This window comes from Podarcis erhardii (genome assembly GCF_964252035.2).
Source record: "Podarcis erhardii genome assembly, chromosome: 5".
In the NCBI taxonomy this organism is placed as follows: Eukaryota; Metazoa; Chordata; class Lepidosauria; order Squamata; family Lacertidae; genus Podarcis; species Podarcis erhardii.
The window spans coordinates 34771058-34793385 of record NC_138509.1 but is presented as its reverse complement, the minus strand read 5'-3'; the positions used below and the strand labels follow the sequence as shown (position 1 = coordinate 34793385).

At 40.3% G+C, this 22328-nt stretch overlaps 1 protein-coding gene across 4 annotated transcripts in view; it reads left to right on the top strand.

The window, feature by feature from the left end:
• PRKG1 (protein kinase cGMP-dependent 1) overlaps positions 1 to 22328 on the top strand; it is a 652365-nt gene that overhangs the window by 182813 nt on the left and 447224 nt on the right. For all 4 annotated transcript variants that reach the window (XM_081861792.1, XM_081861791.1, XM_081861793.1 and 1 more), the window contains one exon: positions 2279 to 2445. In XM_081861792.1, the coding sequence (XP_081717918.1) occupies positions 2279 to 2445 (167 nt within the window). The remainder of the gene's footprint in view (positions 1 to 2278; positions 2446 to 22328) is intronic.

The following is a 22328-nucleotide window of genomic DNA, read 5'->3' as shown; positions in this document are numbered from 1 at the left end:
AATTGTAACTCATTACGAAGACCATTGCTCCTAGATGGGTGCCCCTTATTTAGAAGGCTATGTATAATATTGTTATGAGTTTTTTTGTGGGGGAGAAAAGAAGGCTGTAGGCTTGAGCCCCGCTTCAAATTCCTGGATGCAGCATGGATTCAATTGCTGGAATAAGGTAACAAAGGGAGTGGCTCTGTGCCAGAGGAAAAAAACGAGTGGGTCTCCTTCCCTCAACTGTCTGTTTGTTAAAAAGACAAAAGGCCAGATTTTTGGAGAGTTGAGTGATTTGAGCTAGAAGCCAGAAGCAAAACCAGCAGGCTAGAAAGGGGGGGGGGGAGAGAGAGAGAGAGAGAGAGAGAGAGAGAGAGAGAGAGAGAGAGAGCTGATTTCTGTTGGAATCCAAGGCTATGGCTATGGGAGAAGCAGGACCTCATCCAGGCTATCACCTCAACACAGGAGGATAGCCTGGCTTATATGTTAACCTTTGCTGGATCCAGGGGTTAGAAGAGTCCCAAATTCATAACACTACCTTGTACTCCCCAGCAACACCAGGAGAGCCACAAGTTTCCTACCTCTGTATAAGTTTTTGGAAAAAAAACTGAGAGGGGAAAAACAACCTTCAAAACATAGTTCTCTAAGCAATTAAACCAGCCAACCTTCTCTCCCCTGGTTGGTTGGAGAATCTAGGAAACAGCAGATGTTTCTGCTCCGCACATTGTATGTGAAGTGCTATTTGCATGCACCCACAGTCACCCACATGCTCTCCCTTAATGTTGAAGCTACCTTGAGACCATAAAATATTTATTTGGCATATATTTAAATAATAACTAAAGGCAGGATTTGGCAAACAAAATTAACCAAGAATCTCACAAATACACATGGATGTATGATATTTATCTTTTGAATGTTACCATTTATAAATTATGTTCTTTAAGCCCCTGTTTGTTCACATTTATAATTTTCAGATGCTCATTTGCACAAAATCCCTTAAGAAGCTTTTAAACAATTATTGTCTGTAATCTTTATGTTGTTCACAGTATTATCAGATGGATAAAGATAGATTTGATAGACATACTGGGGGAAATTCAATATGTAAATTATGATGACTAGAGCACAGTTAACATTTGGGCTTGAGTGATTCAGAGTAGTAGATAATTCTTCAAGTCTTATGCTGATGCTTCATTAAAAGCTTTGTAAAACATTATGAAAAAACAAAGGGATTGGTCCTACCTGCATTGTTGAGATACTGAACTATGGGGATTTTTGAAAAGGTTATTCAAAAATTACAGAACTATTACAAGTACCACTGGGAAGAACATGGTCCTTTTAACGGTTATTGAAAAATATTATTACGAAAAGCTATCTGGTTACTCTATATTTCTTTCATTAAAACCAGACGACCTCAAACCTTTAAAGAAGTTTTTATGTAACTAAGATACCTCTATAATTTTTGGTATTTGAAGCTGGGGGAACTGCTGAGGTAAAGTTGGTGGGAGTTAATACATGAAGTTATTGTTGTTCATAACAACATTCCGTATTTTTCGCTATATAAGACGCACCAGACCACAAGACGCACCTAGTTTTTGGAGGAGGAAAACAAGAAAAAAAATATTCTGAATTTCAGAAGCCAGAACAGCAAGAGGGATCACTGCGCAGTGAAAGCAGCAATCCCTCTTGCTGTTCTGGCATCTGGGATAGCTGTGCAGCCTGCATTCACTCCATAAGACGCACACACATTTCCCCTTACTTTTTAGGAGGGAAAAGGGGAGTCTTATAGAGCAAAAAATATGGTAGTTTTTCTTGCGGAGATGTCTGAATTTTGGACTGCTTTATTCCCACAACATGATTGCAGTTTTTTGTATTTTTGACTAAGAGAGAACAATTAACAAGTCCCCAGTTTATGTACATTCTGTTTCAATGGGTGCTAAGCATAGACCAAGTAGTGACAGTATTTGCATAACTATCCTCCTCTTGTGGTTCATAAACAGGAAAGGTCAATCTTAAAAACAAATTCTGAACATAGAGGTGTTCAGCACCCCACTTCCCACCCCCACTCCCCTGCTTCTAGATTTAGATTTTGTGAATAAGTTGTATTGTATATGCATGCAATGGTGTGTGTGTGTGTGTGTGTGTGGTATGTGAATTGTTTGTTATAAGTATTTTCCCAAACTTAAAAGTAAGAAGTTTTTTTTAAAAAAAATATTTCACATCACATAATGACATTCACATGTGCTGCTTTTGGGAGTTGATTAGCACATTTTGACATATCTTTCCTTTCTCTCCATAGGTCAAAGGATCTAATAAAGGAAGCTATTCTTGACAATGACTTCATGAAGAATCTAGAACTGTCACAGATCCAGGAGATTGTGGATTGTATGTATCCAGTGGAATATGGCAAGGACAGTTGCATTATCAAAGAGGGAGATGTCGGTTCACTGGTATATGTCATGGAAGGTATGTCGTACAGCTGTTTCATTCATATATATATATGTTTTCCCTCTTAGCTGTTTCCAGAGGGACTATTGCTATATTACATGGAACATTCCATTTTGGCTAGAGGAGGCTACTCTTATAAAGCGTTTCCACTCATTGTATGTTGCTTTCATACCCAGTATGGTACTTTAATACTAGAATCCATTTTTAACTATATCAGTAAGTGCAGTGTATCTGCACTTACACCAATTCAGGATTGGGAAATCTGTGGCATTCCAGGTGATTATTGGCCTCAGTCTCCTATTATCCTTGACCATTGGTCCTGATGGCTGAGGCTGATAGAACTGGAGTTCAACAACACCTGGTGCAAGGGTGGGCAGAATTCATATTTGAGTGATCTTTTTTGTTCTTTGCTCAAACCCTGAGATTTATGAGCCAGAGCCTAGTGCAAAAGACACACACTTAGATGTAAAGAATTCTGAGCCCAGGACTTGTTTTGAGTTCTAGAACTGCCTGGAGCTCATAGTCCACTCCTTGTTACCTTCAAGGATTCTTCATTTCAATGCTATAATTTAGGGTGAGAGGGGAAACACATCTTGTTACTGCTGTTCTTAAATAACTACAACTAAGAACTCCTTGTCTATTTCAAACTACCCAGAGACCTTGCAGTAGATCCATATCTGCCCACTCCTGGTCATTAGGGCCACAGGTAACCCACCCTGATTACAGTGCATTGTTTTGAACAATACCGCTGAAGTGAGAGTGTTGCAAATCTAGTCTCTTTCACTTTGAGTGAGAAACCATGTGGTGGTGTGTGGCAGTGGCGTAGTGTGGGGGGGCCGGCCGCACCGGGCGCAACATCTGGGGGTTAGGGTTAGGGTGCGCAAATCCACGGGTTAGGGGGCGCAAATTACTTGCCTTGCCCTGGGTGCTGACAACCCACGCTACGCCACTGGTGTGTGGTACCCTGCTGCTATACAGAGGTTGTGAACACACTTATCTGCAGATTGGGTGCAGGGCTAGAGTACATATTGAGTGAATGGATTGGACTACACTGGGCAGAATCCAGTGCAGATTTTTGTTGATACAGACACAACCTGAGGATTGCTTCCTAATATAACAGTTTAGAACACTGCCATATTGTGCATATTCAGCTGAGTGAAAGGCACACACATTGCAGAACTACTTAGGAAATTTCACTATGCGTATTATCTAGATGTATATTTTAATCACGTTTGCATGATGTTTTCAGATCTGGGGATGATTCACAGTTTCTGTGAAATTATAAACTGGAAAGCGGACCTAATACTTTGATCATACCCTAGGGTTGTCATATTTCAAAAAGTAAAAACCAGGACACCCCAACCTTTTCTTTCCCTTAAAAAAAATATGCCGAAATAATGCGATGGATTTGCCTAAGATCCAGGACAAAGTGCCGCCTTTCAGAAATCCCCCTCGGACCTCAATTCCACGTTTGAAATCCTGGTAATGTCTGGGAAAATCCAGGCATATGGCAGTCCTATCATACCCTATCATCTATTTAACTATTTGGTTACATGTGGAATCCTGTTGTCATCTTTGGAGTACACAACATAAGAAGTTAGTGACTGTAGTTTTAGACTGTCAAAAAACTAGAAGTTTGAAGACCTGTATTTGAAAACTTGAAATGACCTGTTGTCATTACTACATATACCGTATTTTTTGTCCTATAGGGTGCACCGGCCCATAGGACGCACCTCGTTTTTTTGGGGGGGGAAATGAATAAAAAAATTATTTCCCCCCCAGCCGCGGCTGCCGCCCCAAGCCTTGCACACACCTGCCCAAAGCACGGGGCGCCCTCCAGAGGAATCCCCGTGCTTCGGGCTGCAGGCTGCCGCCCCAAGCCTCGCACGCCCGGCGGGACCTCCCACCGGGCGCGCGAGGCTTGCGGACACCCGCCCGAAGCACAGGGCACCCTCTGGAGGGTGCCCATGCTTCGGACTGCAGGCTGCTGCCCGGAAGCCTTGTGAGCCCGTGGGAACTCCCGCCGGGCTTGCAAGGCTTGTGGATAGCTTCCTGAAGCCTGGAGAGCGAGAGGGGTTGGTGCGCACTGATGCCTCTCGCTCTCCAGGCTTCAGCGAAAGCCTGCATTCGCCCCATAGGACGCACACACATTTCTCCTTCATTTTTGGAGGGGAAAAAGTGCGTCCTATGGGGTGAAAAATACGGTAGATCATTCATTTTAGGAGATCAGAAAAGTGAAAAATTATCACTTAGTGCAGTGTTTTTAATACTAAGATTGCTGATTATAAAGTAGCTTGATAGCTTCATGCATTATAAGTATCACTTAATTGCAAAATATTGTTCTTATCCTTAATTTGTATTACATGATGTAAGAAGTTTTATCATGTTGCTACAGCACTGTCAGATGTTCTGAAAGGAGGAACTGAAGAGCTTTACAGTCTCAAGGGCCCAAGATAGGTTTAATAATTTATCTGTTTCCTGTATAACAATTTAATTTCAGAGAATATGACAGGCTTCTGAGAACTGACTGAGTTTTCTCCTTGTGTTTTCAATACCTTTGAAAAACAGCTGGTGGTGCAGTTGTTGGCACTGCATTTATACATGTTTTATTTGTCATTATCAAAGGGTCTAATTTGGCAGATTTTTGTTCATGTTTGTGGGGGTTTTTTGCACCAGTAAACAACCCAGGCAAATTGATACATTTTCTGGTCACAACCTAATACCATGGATTTCGAAGATATTTAAGGCTGCTTGCTAGGGGTTGGATTGTAGAGTTTTTACGGGGCTCAGTGCATCTCCTATAAGTCTCTAGCTTTCTGGTTTGGTGTGAAAAAAATGGACCTATTATTACAATATTGTGTAGTATATTGATTTTCTGGGTAAAATGGTCCAGCCCGGATTGAAGCATTTTTAGTTAAATGTTTTCAATGACAGAAATTTAAGCACATACTTATTCACCTGTTGAAATCTATGAAACAATGTTTAACTTTGCCTGTGTCAATCATGCCCTTCCTTGTTTTGGTTGCTTAAATAAATAAAAGGAGCCTCAAAGTTACAAATTATGCTTTGAAATGTAATTTTATTCCAAAACCTTAATGCTACTCTTAAATCACTTTTTTTTAAAAAAGCTGCTGTCGTAAGTTTGTTTTCCTATCCTTTTAAGGCTAAGCCCTTTTGTCGAAGAGCAGTTTTGTTTTTCTTTCAGCTTTGGGAATGCATGCTTGACTAGAACAATGTTGTGCATTATGAATTGGTGACTGAGAGAGGTCCCTGAACTTGGTAGCTCAATCCTAACTATGTCTACTCAGATTTAAGTCCTATCAAATTAAATAGGGTTTACTCCCAGTCCCAGGTAAGTGTGGTGGTTATGATTGCAATTTTTCCATACTGTGTAGGAAGCAGTACTAACAAATTTTATGTTGCAGTTTCATATAGGAAGCAATAACTTCAAAATTTCCATTCGCATAATATATGAAAACAAAAAAATACATTACCAGGAAATAATGGCGTTTCTCAAAATGTTAGTATTATATTGATATTTAAGTGACACTGGCAGAGGAGAACTGAACTTCAGGTTCAATTAGGAGTGCTTAATCCTCCCGCTACAAAAGTCTCCAGGACATTTTTATTACCTTCCCTCATCCTGGCAGTCTCTGAGACTAGAAATAAGCGCAGCTAGGGGGGAAATGGTCTCAGGGATGGGACTTTTGCAGAGAAGAATCAGTGGGTGCTGGAGGGTTATGCACCTCTTCCTCCCACCTAGTGATTCTCCCCTGCAAGTGTTGCCCTCAGTTCGTGTTATACTTTTGGGAACACTTATTGCTTGACACAATTATGCAGCATCATCCTAGGTGAAATAGCAACTACTTTATTTTGTAAATGAGCTGCTTCCAGCATCTGGATGTGTTAAAATGCATGGGCATGGGCACATCTTAATTTTATGTGAAATGGAAGTACTTTTCAAAATGAAATTCTCGTATTATTTATTTATTAAAAAACACTTGTGTACCACTGTATCATAAAAAATATCAAAGCAATTTACAACAATATCAACATATAATAAAAACAATGTAAATGCTTAAAGTCAAGAGCCATCAGCTATTATGAAAAGAGGATTGCATAATTTTCTCCATAGGACTGGTGGCACAGAAGTGCTTTCAGCAAGTGTTGTTAAAAGCTGAAACAGAAGGCACCAGCTGAATCTCTAGTGGCAGAGCATTCCACAAGACTAGGCCAATGGCACTAAAGACTTGGGTTCTTGTTGTCTGATGAGCCTTTCCAACTCCAGAGCTAGCCAATGACATATCTTGATGACTGAGCTGGGATATAAGGGTTTTGGCTGTTCCTAAGGTACAGGGCTTTGTAAATTAATACAGATGGACCATGGTTGGTCTAGAGTGAGATAAACCAGGAGCCTGGTTTTGGACAATGTAATGTTAAGGCAATCCATGGCTTACCTCACAGTTGTGCAGTAGCGGCAAGAGGGCAGAAGGAATAAAGCGGCTGCTACCTTATCTCTGGAAATCTACAAAGCTTCCCATTCACACTAATCCATGGTTTGGCAGACTGGGTCAATATATAGATATAAATGGGGTCCAATTTCTACAGAGCTCTTGCAATAAATAGAGAACCTTAAAAAGGTTGAGAATTAGTGCTAACCTGGATTGTAAGAATTCATGTGCCACAGTACTATTGGCTCCCATAGAGTTGTAAGGTCCCTGCAACGCCAGCTAGCTGTTACTGGGAAGTACAGCCCAGTCTGTTGATGGTCACCAGATGTGATAATGCAGAGAATGCTTTCAGGCTTCTGGAATTTATCTGGCTTAACCAGTCTAGGTGTATCTGCGTACTGAAAATGAAATTATAAAGAAATTAAACAAAGTAATGGATAATGGCAACTAGAGTGATGTGATGGTAGCAAGATCAAATGCTTGTTTTCACTGGTAATACACATTTTCACTAGAGCTTACTGATTCATGACTACCTGCAGAATATACTGCTTATTCTGTACTCATTTACCACACAGAGGAGCATATATTTAATTAGTTGACATATTTTGTGTTTCAACATTTATGTGGAACCTTAGAAATACTTCCAGAAGTGTCTCCCTTCTACCTGCACTACATCTGGTAGAAAGCACATTTTTTGTTCTTTAAGCTTCATGAAATGTTCCCGGGTCTTCCTGGGTCAACCGTTAGCAGTGATCCAAAGTGGACAAGCCTCCCATACCTTCCTCTTTCCTTATTTTCCTGCACAACACATATCAGCATCAGACCTCAAATTATTTTTAAGAAACAATTATTCAGAGGGGGCCAATCTGCTTTTCAACTGCAATAGAAATTGGTGCATAGATGAACGTTCTCCTTTCTGCAGCCCCTAATGAATTTTCTTCAAACAGTTTTAGAAATCTGTATGCAGTTTGCAGCATATGTAAACTCTAATTGCTGCTGTGGAGTTTACAAAACCCAAAGGTGCAGCTTACAGACATTCTAAGCTCTGCATGCTAAAATGTTTATGATGTCCACAACTGCATCTCTAGTGCAATAATTCCAGTATATAGAGTAAAGACTGAAGTGTACACTAGATACATTGCCTGGAAAATTATACGGGCAGAACTTGGATGTTTTATGGAATATTATAAAGGGAACAAAAGTGCATCAACTCTAGTTCTCTTCTGCAAAGTGGGGCAATCAAGCAGGCCTCCTCCCCAACACACACTATCTAGCAACAATTTGCCAGTGATTAAGCTCTGTGAGGATTCTGGACTAGACGGTTCACTGGTCTGATCCAGCAGACTTTTCTTATCTTCTTAGGAATCTTGTGTTATCCTTGTTTCTTCATTTGCAGTAACATGTTCTACTGCTTTACTAAATGATTTACTTTACTTTTCTGTGAACAATGATGCAAGGGATGGTTATGCATCCAAGAAAACACACTGAGTGGAATTCACTGTTGCGTTATGATGTATTTTCAGTGTGTGCAAGCACTGGCGGAGGAAAGGGGGGGCAGGGGGAGCACATTGCCCCTGGCAGCACAATCTCAGTGGGGTTCCATCATGGCTGCTTCCCTGCCCGTGCTGGGCGCCCCACCCCCGCAGATGGCATGCCCCACCCCCAGGACACGCGCCAGCCCTGCCTCCACCTGCTCTCTGCCCCCCCCCCCCGGTGCCGGAGCATGAAGCTCCGCCACTGTGTGCAAGCATTTCAGCTTACTAGACAGAACTATTCCCCCTCTACTCCCTCTGTATGTGGGCAGGGGGAACGTGGGGGAGGAGAGGGTGATTGTTCTTTGCAGGGCTTTTGCTGATGGAGCTCATTAGGTGAATTCCACCCATTATGTTTAAAAGGGAAATTAGTTACATAGAGGTATTACATTGTATTACTTATATTGCATAACTACCAATATTTTTCTTTATTGTTATTGTCTATGCCCATGAGTGTTTGCAATTTCAATACATAATTTTTGTTTTGATGATTGTGTTATTAGCTTGTCTGAATTTTCCTAAACCCACTTGATTTTTAGCAGTGTTTTGTTATTACACTTTTGGCAGTGTTGGTCATGTTTCTGCATGAGAGATTAGTTGTATAACACCATGCAAAAAACAATATCATAAACAGGATGTGTTCGTTGTGGTTATACATCCCCCATAAGAGCACTCAGTGAAGAAGCATGGCATTTATTAGCATGAATTCCGGCAAACACTTTCCCCTCAACCTGTCAACGATATTTTTCCCAATCGTCTTCTGACCTCCCACTTCTCATTGGTGATTATGATACACATTAGTATTTTATGATGCCTAGCATGTGCTAAGCCAGGACTGGAAAAAAGAGAGAAAAGTCTGAAAGGTTATGCAAACCTGCACTTTCTCCCTAATAAGGATGACTGTCACTGGAATGGTATGAAATAGCCATGCACTGCCCCTAGTCATGGTCATTGGATGCACTAACAGAGCAGTGTCAGAGCAGCCATCAGTAACAGCAACCATGCTTCCATAAGGGTTGTGCTGTTTGTGCATGAAATGAGATAGCACATGCTCCATTTGTACTTCGCTTATTGTTATCATTGCAGGCTTCCCCCCACTTACGCAGGGCTTACATTCCAGGCCCCTGCATGATAAGTGCAATCACATAAAGTGGGGAGCACCCCACTTTATAAGGAGGGAATGTGAGGAGGAGAGAGATAGAGAGAGTGCACAACATGACTCCAGAGTAAGAAGACTTGGAAGCTGGCGACTCTCCCAGTGTGCAGAGAGGCAGTGGTGGTGAGCAGGGGGAGTGAGGTGGACCAGGCGAGTGTCAGGGGGATGAGGTTGGGCTAGGCAGGTTGACCTTCTGCCCCCTCCACTTTCCCCCCAAGCCCAAGCATGAGCAAAGTCAGGGAGAGAGAGAGAGAGTTGGTGCCTCATTCCCAAGCGGGGGATCGGGGTGCTCAGCATGTGTGCAGGCTCCACCCCAAAGCACACTGGCTGCAACATGCCACAGACGGGCATGGAGCGCCGCCCAGATGGGGCGCCAGGCAGAGGCAGGTGGACAGTCTCAGGAGGGTGAATGTGCTGCCCTGGCCAGAAGGCAGGCGAGCGAACAAGCAGGTGGTCAGAAGCCAAGCTGAGGGACCTCTCCCTCTGTGCGCCAGGAGGGCTCCGGCTACTTCAAGACTTGGCAGTTTTAAAAGTGCTGTAGCCCTTCCCTTGCTTGGTCAGCAGCTCTGAGCGACTTCCAGGCAGGAGGGAAAGCCAGCTTATTTATTTATTAATTTTGCAGAGACTTGGATGCACCTAAGGAGGTGGGGAGGGTGATGCTTGTATTACATTTCTATCCCATGTATCCCCCATGGAGCTCAAGGTCATGTACTGTCCTAAGTATACCCAGCTTCCAGTGAAATCTCTCTGCTTCTCTGCCACTGATGGCAACGATAGTCACGGTTCCCATAGGGTCACTACCCGCCTAAGTGCACATCATGGGTGGACCAGCGTACATACCTTCACTTCAGTGACATCGCCATTTAGTTCCCATTGCAAGAAATTAGATTTATTTCTACGAAGTTGAAAGTTCAGGATAGCGAAGACTTTGCAATTGTGGGATGGTTGGTTTTCATTTCTGTGCACCTGCTTTAAGGCATCAGCTGAGGCTGTCACACCCCATGAACCTGAGCAATACCTGGAGGTAACTTAGCAACCATGTCCTAGAGCAAATAAAGTGTTGGAAGATTTGTGTGTGCGGTGTGAGTAAATGTCCTCTGGAGACTGCTTGAAAGCATCAGGCTAATTCTCCATGACCTCTCACAACTCCTAAATTCTGCTAGAATGCTGAAGCTGACACAGAAAAGGGAGAAGTGAAAGAAAGGAGACTTTTAAAGTTGAGGAGCAAACAAAGCAAAATTGGGCTGGACACGTATAGTACAGTCGCCAGGGCCAAAGCCCTTTTTCCAATTATCCAAAAATTATCCTTTTTCCAATTATACTCGGTCCAAAACATTGTTACAGTGTTCCAACAGCGTTTCAAAGAAATGTAGTTATGTTTACTGTAAAGTCCATGAAATAAATTTCTGTGCGATATTCAAAACCACGCTTCCTGCCATTGATGCCACAAGGCAATAATTTTTGGTTGGTTTTCTTGTGGCCTTCCAGCTGTTGTTGGGTTCCACCTCCCATTATTCCAAGCAAGCATAGCCAATGGTCAGGGAGTGATGGGAGATGTAGTACAATAACAGCTTGAAGGCCACACTTTCCCCACCTGAGCCAGTATCTTTGCTTAGTTTAGATACAGAATAAACAGCTGAAGCTCAGAGCTCAGTTATACTTCATTTTGTTATCTTAATGCAAAGCAGTAGTTCACTGTTCTGCTTTCTTTGTGTGCCTCCTTTTGCTAAACATGTTCAGCTTTCTTCAGTCATTATTTTTAATTAAACTATTCGCAAAGGTCATTATGAAGAGATGGTGCGGCATTTTAATACCGCCAAGGCTGCACTAGGTTAACAGCTATCAGATGTGTGGGTGTTGCTTCTTCCTAATGAGGATCAATGTGTTATTTCACATTTTGGAAGTAGAAATCTTTATCATATTGCGCTTCTTCCAAAGGTGTCTACATTAGTGTGCCATATTTAACAACTGAATCATCATGATTCCCCCACAACAATATAATTGATCACTTAAATGATAGCCCTATTATAAGCTTTTTAATGAATGCCAATATAAATAAATTTACAGTTTTAAAATATTATTTCACAAGAATTGCAGTTTGCATGAAATATGAGGGCAAGTAAATAATATTTTATTTTAGAGCTGGATGCTCATAGGAAGAGATCAATTTTTGATTTAAAGCAAATCAGATCCCTATATTGAAAATACATAAACTAGAGGTGTTTGCATTACTTCACAAAATGCTAGAACAAATAAATGAGGATAGACTAGCTGAAATTCCATGTTATGTTGAGCTATGTCATCTTTTTTTTTAAAAAAGACCCCAAAAAACTAGTCTGGGCAGACTGTGAAGTGGAGCAGGGAAAGGACTGGCAGGGCTCAACATCTTCTCTGGTTGTCTTTCAGTTCGTAATCACCTTCCTCACAAATAATTTTCACTCACTGAAGTAGGATCAGGGTCAGCAAGGGTAGATAATGGATTTTGTTTATTTACTTTATTTAAATATTTATTAATCCTGCTCTTCAGTCAGAAAAGGTCCTCAAGGTGCTTTACAGATCACAAAAAGGAGGCAGCCCTTGACATTGGGCTTCTAATCTAAAAAGGCATGACACAAAAAGGAAAATGGGTTGAGAAGGAATGTAAGGAAACTCCTGTGCACATTCTTAGTTGCAAGTTCTTCTAATGAGCAGCTTGGGTGAAAACGTTCAGAGAACAGGAAGCAAAAGTTGCTTGTTTTTTAGGGGCTCCAACAGAGTATCCTTTCTCTTTCCTCTTCTGTAGCCTGATGTGATGGCTACTGCCAAGTGACTGCTGATAGAGGGAGGAGCCTGGCTCCCAAATTTACTTCGGAACAGGGAAATGGAATCTTGTAATTAATAGCAACAAACTTAATGCTGATGTTGATAGGATTGTTTTCTCTGTCCGCATTGCAGAAACTGCGTGCATAATCTATGTGCATAATCTGCACATAGTTCAGCTCAAATTTTGTTTAGTAGATAGGACACCAGAGACGAAGCAGAGTGTTTCATAAAATAGCAATGTGTTGCTGCTGCATATCAACACAGATGATATGGCACAGGTCATGTGACACAAACTGACATAGAAATAATTTGGAATTTCAGATGTACAGTGGTACCTTGGGTTACATAAGGTTCAGGTTACAGACACTTAAGGTTACAGACTCCGCTAACCCAAAAATAGTACTTCGGGTTAAGAACTTTGCTTCAGGATAAGAACAGAAATCGTGCTCCAGCGGCGTGGCGGCAGCTGGAGGCCCCATTAGCTAAAGTGGTGCTTCAGGTTAAGAACAGTTTCAGGTTAAGAACGGACCTCCGGAACGAATTAAGTACTTAACCCGAGGTACCACTGTACCCTCCATTCTGCAGCACTGATTGTAAGTGAAGGTATTTAGCTCAGGGAAAGTCTTTGCAAATACTGAAATGACAGTTACATGATCATTTACAACATAGGTGGACAACCCACAACCCACCCAGGATTTCCCAGTGCCCTATTGGTCTGCTAAACAGGGAGTATAATTTACATTGGTAGGAAGGTGTGCATGAATAACTTTCCCCATGCACCTTCCTGCCCATCATAGTCACTCTTCCCTCCTTACCAAACAGCTGTTAGTCAGGCTATGGGAAGCATAACTGCCAGCAGCAATCATCTGGTGAAAGATGGGATCACTTTTTGTTGTGCCCCTCTATCCAGCTGATGAGTATTGAGAATTCCCACACTTGCATGCCACCGAACGTATTTTTCCGTCTATAAGACGCCCCCATGTATAAGACGCCACCTATTTTGGGGGACTCAGATATAAGAAAATGGGGGGGGGTGTATTCATGTATAAGACGCCCCCTAATTTTTGACTTTATTTTTAAGGGATAAAACCTAGTCTTATACATGGAAAAATACAGTATGTCTGCCTTTGGTTGGTCTATGGTTTGTTCTGGTTTGTGTCCCATGATTCAGCATAATTCAAAAGAATGAAAGGATGGGGTGGAAACAGGAAAACCCAGCAAATTCAGAAACATTACATTAAGGATTAATGGTCAGGTGGAATGGCTGCTATTGCTGGGAGAGGATAAACAAAATGTCAACTGAACGTCTCAGTCTGATGAAGTGGGCCTCACTCTTCTGCAGCCAGGTATAATATCCACGAACAGATAATAGTACTGAGAGGGGAGGATTCAAATGGCCTTTGGCTGAACATGAGCTGATGACCATGAAGTTTTATGTTCAAAAGCTACAACAATAGACATTGGATGAGTATCCATTACCAGTTGCAAACTTCCTGTAGGCATCTAGTGGCCACAGTGAGAATGGGATGCTGGGCTAGATGGGTCTTTGTGTGATCCAGTAGGGCTCGTCTTATGTTCTTAGGAGCTGGCTTTGGTGGTTGGAATAAGCTGTGCTATTTTTGTAGTAGTTTAGATTCACAGCAATGGATATTTTTATTTTATTTATTTTTACTAGCATGGAACAAAACAATGTTTAATTAGTATTGTTAAATGATATCTAAAAATGTGTCTCTGTTCCTTTTCTTGCAACACAAGTAAATTTTTTTTAAAAAAGTCTTATGATTTAAAGCCATCAGCTTTTTGTTAATGTAGTGTGAAAAGCTTGCAAGAAAAGAAAATCAGCATAAATTATGCATGAAATCAAAGGAGTAGTTATACAGTTCCTGCAGTAGTGCCTGAGATTTGGTACAAAAAGTGACAGCATATTTTGACATGTAATTGAAGCCCTTATGCATATAAACAGTTTTGGTAGGATGTAGAAGTCATACAGAGAGCTCCTTATTCATTACATAGCTTTGAAATAATAATAAGGAAGAGACTAAACCACTCAGAAAAAAATTGACATAGTACCATTTGCTAAAATGGGATGGGGAACTGTTTTCCCAGAGACTCTCTCCACTTTCACTTTGATATGGAAAAAGTTAGCACAGGAATATGAAATAGCCTTGCAGATTTCTAGAAGCAGGCTGAGAGTTTAGGCTGCTTCAAAAGCATTTGCTTGCATGCCTTTCCAATGAAGTGTGTGCTCCCACACCATATTTTACTGGGGGGGGGAATCATTCAGTGTGGTAGAAACTTTACTATAGAAACTGTATATAACAGCAAGCATGTTAAGTTAATTAAGGTAAATATATTTAAGAATAATTTTGAAAATGCATAATAAATCTTATCAATAAGTTAGTAAGCTGTCTTTGCAACAGAAATATCAAATTTCATTTATGCAATAAGATCTTCATATTCTGTACAGTAAAGATAAATAATCTCTCAGCCTCACAACCACTTGCAGCAAGTGTTTCTATTCAGGTTCAATGGGTTTGATGATTATGATTATTCAACAGAATACTTTAATCAGTAGCAGTAACAATGAAAGAACAAACTTTTATGAATTGGATTGTTAGAAGAAAGAAAATACATTTTGTGAAGTATGGGAAGAGAAAGAAAAGCTGCTGCAAGTCAGGAACTATTGCCTTTTTTCCAGGGTGTGGAAGAGTATGTTGATCAGGCCCAACAAAATGCTTTTAATGTCTCGCAAGCCCCTGGTAAAATTTGTGCTGCTCCTTCTGTCGCCTGAGCTCCATGAGTGGTGGCTTTCAAAGGGAAGGAGAAACATTTTTGAAAGGAAAGCACTGGACAGGGATATCTTTCTCCCCATCCAGGAACCTTTCCATCCAGGCCAGTGTGTAATAGGAAGGAAAATATCTCTCTCTGCTCTACAGAAGTTTATCTTCACTCCTCTACTGATTGGCATGGATTGGCAGAGGAAAGAGAGGACACTATTATGTCTTCCTGTGTGTCTTTCCATAAACTGGCTATGTCAGTTTTCACTTTAAAATGCACATCACTGGCATTATTTGGAAGATTAGCCAGCAGTCAATGTGGCCATTGGTGTGATAAGGGTTAGGTGCCCTGATATTATTATTATTATTATTATTATTATTATTATTATTATTATTATTCTATTGTGTACGGCTGAGAAGACCTTGGTTGGAATCATGAAGGATACCCTTCTCCCCATGTCTAGTTGTAAACTTGAGGGAAAACAAAAGTCATGATCTTGGGGGATTGCTTTTGCTTTTCTGCCTTTTATCACAAGCTATCTGAACACATGTAACCAAATGGCCTGCAAGCATCTTTAACACAGTTCACCTTGGAAGTTCCCACTGATTCTGTGTGACATGATGAACTGCAGGCTAAACTGTCCTTTCATTTTTGTGGTTGTGTAATTCTCAGGTTGCATAAATGGACAGTGAGAACAGTCGGAAGCCCAGTTATAAAGGACATCATTGTAACATACAAAATAATGTACAGAAAGATGAATTGGGGCAATCATTTTTTAAAAACACACACACCATAAGATAAACACAAGAAGGCATCTAGAGAAACTGAAAGGTGCCCTATTTAAAATGGTTAAAAAGAAGGACTTTTCGTAACACATAATTAACCTGTGAAGCAAGATATCATTGACTTAAAGAGATTAACTTTATTCAGAAAGATTAGTCATTAATGAGATCATCCACAGTTACATTGTATGGGATTAACAACAACATTTGGGAAACATCCTGCATGCTTCATGGATGGGGGCTGTGGGGGGAGGGATTTTAATAAGAAATATGAGAAGTGACTACAAGAGATGAGCTTTATGCTGTTTTATGTGAGTACAAAGTTACAATCACTCTCTGCAATTATTGTTCTTAAGAATTCTTGGCACACTTATTTCAGCCACTTCATAGTGGTTATTTATTTAGTTCATGCACAGATCCTCATATGTGCAGAGATGTCTGGTTTTCATCCTTAATAAATAAACTTCCTTCTTTTTGTATGTACGGAAGAGAATTTATTCTCAATCTGTACAAATGGACCACAGACATGTATGTTTTTAAAGTGGGTATGGCATGGGCAGGCATCCTAGGAAAATGTACTAGTTCAGAAAAATAGCAAGGAGTAGAAGTGACCTCCTGTCTTACCCTTCTGCCTAGCACAAGCCCATGTGGAAACGTTACAGCAAAACTCTTCCCCATGAGAGATCAGAGGGTGGCAACATGAGAAGGGCTTTGTCTGCAGTGCCTCCCAAATTGTGGAATGTCTTTGACTGATTACTATGCTATACATCTTTTAAATGTTTTTTTTTTTTGTGGGGGGGGGTTATTGGTTTGTGTTTTTTTGTTCTTGTGATTATTACGTAGTTTATGTTTTTATATTGTATTCTTATATTGTGACCCAGCCTGACATCTATGGATGAAGGGTGGTATCTCTCTCTCTCTCTCTCTCTTTTGACGAGACTGAACAAAAGGGTCTTCTAAAAAACAACAACATATGAATGAAACAAATAATAACATTTCTATTTTTATGTTGTGAGCTGCTTTGTGTGCATGAGTACAGAAAATAATTATAATTATAAATAATAATATTATTATTATTATTTAATAATAATAATAATAATAATAATAATAATAATAATAATAATAATAGTTAATAGCACCATATTTAGCAGGTCTTACAAGAGGATCTTGGCACTTAATAATGTTCATATACAGTGGTAACTTGGGTTAAGTACTTACCGTAATTTGTTCCGGAGGTCCGTTCTTAACCTGAAACTGTTATTAACCACTTTAGCTAATGGGGCCTGCCGCACCGCCGGAACACGATTTCTGTTCTCATCCTGAAGCAAAGTTCTTAACCCAAGGGACTATTTCTGGGTTAGCAGAGACTGTAACCTGAAGTGTCTGTAACCTGAAGTGTCTGTAACCGGAGGTACCACTGTAGATGCTATATTGTCTGGTGGAAGAACATTCAGGCAGGACATAGTCACTTCTGTGTACTTCTTTCATGGATTATTCTTTAGCTGTACTTGAAAATTTAAGAGTACTCTTGAGTACTGGTGAGCTGAGGCCTTTTTAAAATAAAACCCTCAAGCAGTGCATTTGTTTGATAGTTAATCCACTCCGACAGAAGTGTCAATGAACGCAACTGCAGTTAATGAAAGCTTAGTGGTTCAAGTTCTGGAGGAAATAATTCAAATATACGGTAAGCTAATGAATATGATATTAACAAATTGCCTTGCAACCCAATCAATTATTAATAATACAGATTCCACAGTAACAAAATCTAGGAAGCTTTGTCTAAATTGTGAGCAATAGAAAAACCAAACATTGATATAGTACTGTTTCCCCTATACATTGCATTCAGCCTGTCTCCAGAGCCGTGGTACTATCTATGTTGGCAGGCATGTAAATACAGAGTTTAAATTGCTCTGTGGGGAAAATCCCATCTCTGAATCATGTATGAAATTGACCTGGAGATTTTGGCAAGGTATTAATAATTTAAAGGTGACACACTGAGTTTGCTTTAGGACTTGTCCATATTCACCTTTTTTCTGATTAGTCCTGACATTTTGCCCACTGTGTGTCCTTAGCTTTCTTTAAAATATTAGCTTTTTGCTTTCTTCCCTTTGCTTAAAGGTTAGAACTTCAGTGTACAACGTGCAGAAAGGATAGATGTAAGGATGACATAAACATATTAAAAACAAAATGGATTTTTGTTTCTGCTTATAAACAATCAAACTGATCTTGTTCTAGCCTGTGCTCTTTTAAAGACTTTTAGTTTGTTGCCAGCTTTACATTCCTGAAGAAAGTCAGTGAATGCTGTGCTTTTCCTCATTCTGTAATCATAGTTGATGTTGATGTTGTTTGTGCCTGCTTCTTTCCCAGCATTATAGACTCAAGCAAAGCTTTCTTTTATCAAGCAGATCACTTAGATAATGGACTCATTTATTTTCATTGAAGTTAATAGAGCCTCAAGAATTTTCTTCTTGTCAGCCCTCCTTTCCCACCACTCCCACTAGATACCATTTATTTTATCTTTTCTAAAAACAGCTGAAATATAGCACAATAAGGGTTTTAATAGTATTCTGTCTATTTTTATTTATTTATTAAATTTGTATACCACCCTTTATCTGAATACAAAACACATAATAGCAAGTGGTTCACAAGAACATTCAAGAATTCCTACAATCTCAATCTCTCTCTCTCTCTCTCTCTCTCTCTCTCTCTCTCTCTGTGTGTGTGTGTGTGTATCTACATAGTGTGTGTATTATTTTTATCCTGTGAACAGCCCTGAGACCTGCAGGTGTAGGTCAGGATAGAAATTCAATTATTATTATTAATAATAATCTCAGTGCTGGGGAAAGGAGCTAAATAGCAGCTTCAGGGAGCGGATTTTTGTCAGGGCTGTGGTCAGGTCTGCTCAGCTTTCTTCTCAACTGCTGTTTACACAAAAGAAATTTACACATTTGTTGTTGAACTCCCATCAGCCCCAGTCAGTATGGCCACCAAGGGTACTGGGAGTTGTAGTCCAACATCTGGAGGGTTGCAGATTTCTCCATCCCTGTGTTAAATCCTTCAAGGCAGCTCATCACACTCCAATACCTTATTTGCTGTCCTCTCTGATACAGTCCAAGACACAAGTCCTGCTTGCACCTGCTCTTAAGTGGAAGTCAGTAAAACTCAGAACAGTAAAATGGATGAAATTGGGGGTAAGGGGATTTTTAAAAAATGCATTACTTACATAAGAAGCCTGTCCAAATCACATTACACAGGCGGCATTGTTCCAAAATGAGAGATGCAATTAAGAGAGGCTTTCTTTAATTTTCCTTATGCCCCATTTAAAGCTAATTTACATTTACTTAGTTGCATTCACACCAAAGCTAAGATTCCAATTATATCTAATTGTTGCAGAAGTTTATTAGACGTAAATTCAGTTCCTAACTTGCATGGATTCAAAGGGCTTTGAATGGATGGCGTGATTGGATCTCAGGATGAATGTCTTGGCTCTGCTGGTGGGTTTCTTGAAGAAATTTCATCAGCCTTTGCTGTGATAAACCTGGGTGGGAGTTTTGGTAGGCCTCCAGGATGGATAAAACGTCTGTAATGAACCATGGATGTGTGCATATTTCTCTACCATCTGTCTTTTGCTTATCACCAGAACAGTCCTCTTGGACTAAAGGTAGGAAATGATTGCAGGAAAGTTGCAAAGGTAATTGTATAGCAGTGCATAAAAAGAGTGCTGCTGGCTCAGCCCTAAAGCTCATCTGATCCAGCATTAGGCTCCTGGAGTGGCCAACCAACTGCCTTAGGAAGTGCACAAGCATGTCATGAGTGGAATAGTTGTCTTCCCCCCATGAGCCCCAGGAATTGGTATTCAGAGGCTGTATTGATGACCAATAGCCGTGGGTAGCCTTATCCTCTATTGATGAATTGAAGTCATCCAAATTGCCAGTGATTTCAACATCTTGTGGACTAGTTTAGCTATGCATTGGGTGAAGAATAACTTTCTTTTTTTCCTGAATCTCCCAACAGTCAACTTCATTGGCTGACCCCAGCTAGAAAAAGATCTCCCTAGAATTTTACACATCTCTACCAATGTAATTTCTAAACCTATATGCTTCTGTAAACATAGGGAATCCTTTGAGTACATGGGTGGCCCTGTTTTGCTTCCAAACAAATAGGCATTTCATAGAATCGTAGAGTTGGAAGGGACCATCACATCCAACCCACTGCAGTGCAGGAATCTTTTGCCCAGCATGGGGCACAAATCCATGACACTGCAATTAAGAATCTCAGGCTGTACCGACTGAGTGATTTGATCATCCCAGTGCACTGTTGGAAGGAACGATTATCACTGAGATACTAACAAGTCAGATGCTAAAATTGTATATTATGCAAAAGTGCATTTGGCCTTGATTTTGAATGACAGCATTAAAAAAATGCCCTATTGCCCCAGATATAAGCCACACCTGCAAATAAGCCGCACCGTTAAAATTCAAAGGGGAAAAAAGACAATACAGTGGTACCTCTGGTTACAGACGCTTCAGGTTACAGACGTTTCAGGTTACAGACTCCGCTAACCCAGAAATAGTACCTCAGGTTAAGAACTTTGCTTCAGGATGAGAGCAGAAATCGTGCTCTGGTGGCGTGGCAGCAGCAGGAGGTCCCATTAGCTAAAGTGGTACCTCAGGTTAAGAACAGTTTCAGGTTAAGAACGGACCTCTGGAACGAATTAAGTTCTTAACCCGAGGTACCACTGTACCCGAATAGAAGCTGCTCCCTTAAAATTCTGCAGGCACTCAAACCTGTAAATGGCAAATGTAGAAGAAAATCCTATAGTGATATCGTAAAAGCCAATTTTTGTAAGGTTGTGAATTTAAGCCACACTTTAACTTTTCACGGTTGAAATTTGGGGGGAAAGTGCAGCTTATATTCAGGCCAATACGGTATAGAACAGCAAGTAAGCAACATAACACATTTAATATCAAAAAGTGCCAGTAAATGTGGTAGATGCAGACAGAGCACATTTTCATGTAAGCCACTATTTTATTTTATTTTATTTTATTTTATTTTATTTTATTTTATTTTATTTTATTTTATTTTATTTTATTTTACAATTACATCACTGTAATCCTTACTCAAAAGAGACTCCTGTATCACTTGATAAATATTTTTTATTGGAAAAGAGGTTGTAAGTAGGAATGATAAAAGGGTAGATTACCACAAAACTGTGAGTGAACGGGGAGATGAATTGCTGTGGAAAGGGGATGAGAGGACTACTTTCTTGAGCTCTGTCCTCACCTTGATAAATTCTTTATTGCTGAAATGGGGAGAATGGAATGGGGAAAATCACTTTTTCCTATACATTTCCATTTGTGTTCTCCCTTGATCCCCAGGTGCCCATTGGTGGTGAGGAGAGAAATTTGGTTTCAGAGACTTGGGTCAACTAAGTGGTGTTTTCTGACGTGTGTGCTGTCTCTTAATTCAACTTTTCTTCACCTCACCTCCAAATCCTGTGGTTGCACTGAAGAAGAAGATTTCAGCCTCACTTTGCCACCAAACAACCATGCTAGCAGTGGGGGAAGGAGCAGGGAGGGAAAGTTGCAGGTGCAGGCAACATACCAAAAAGTCCAGTCTTGAAGTCCAATTATTTCCTCCTCTCCTTTTGCCCTGAAGGCATCTGCAGGAGATAAGGATTCCTGGCTCATTTCATTGGCTAGGCAGTGCTCATCCAATGCAATTCATCCAGAGCTGTTTTTTGGGGGGCAGGGCAGAGGGTGTATTCTAGTCCAGTCTAGTCTAGTCTATTCTAAGCATTGTATTTTATTGCTTAATTAGGCTTCTACACTGATTTTCAGGGAATATTGTCTCTGAAAGCAGTTTACAATAGAAAGAAAAACAATAAAGTATTTAAAAGCACATAAAGCATTTAACATTACAAAAAAAGGATAAATATCTTACAGTGGAAATATAAAAACCAGCAAAACACAAAATAGCACAGCTAAAGCTATTACCAGACACCAGCTTCTTAATTTAAGTCCTCACTCAGGATTGACTACCAGGCAGGGGCTACTATAGAAAAGGCCCTGTTTCATGTGCCCACCAACCTATTTGTTTATTTTCTTATTTCTACCGAAGTGTCATGCATCTGGTTCTCTGGAGGTCTTCCATCCGGGCACTGATTAGATCCAGATCTGCTTAGCTTTAGAAAGGTGGTGTCTTTATACCATTCCCTGGGACCATAATTTTTTCACTCTACTCCTTAACAAAAATATAGTTAAAGAGACATTTTGATCATCCTGCATTTTTCTACAGTACTAGGATCTCTTTTACACTAGTAAAGATCCCCTCCTACCATGCTCCCTCTCAATTTATGATTTCAGCTTCTTCCCTGCTTCCCTGCTTAATAATAATAATA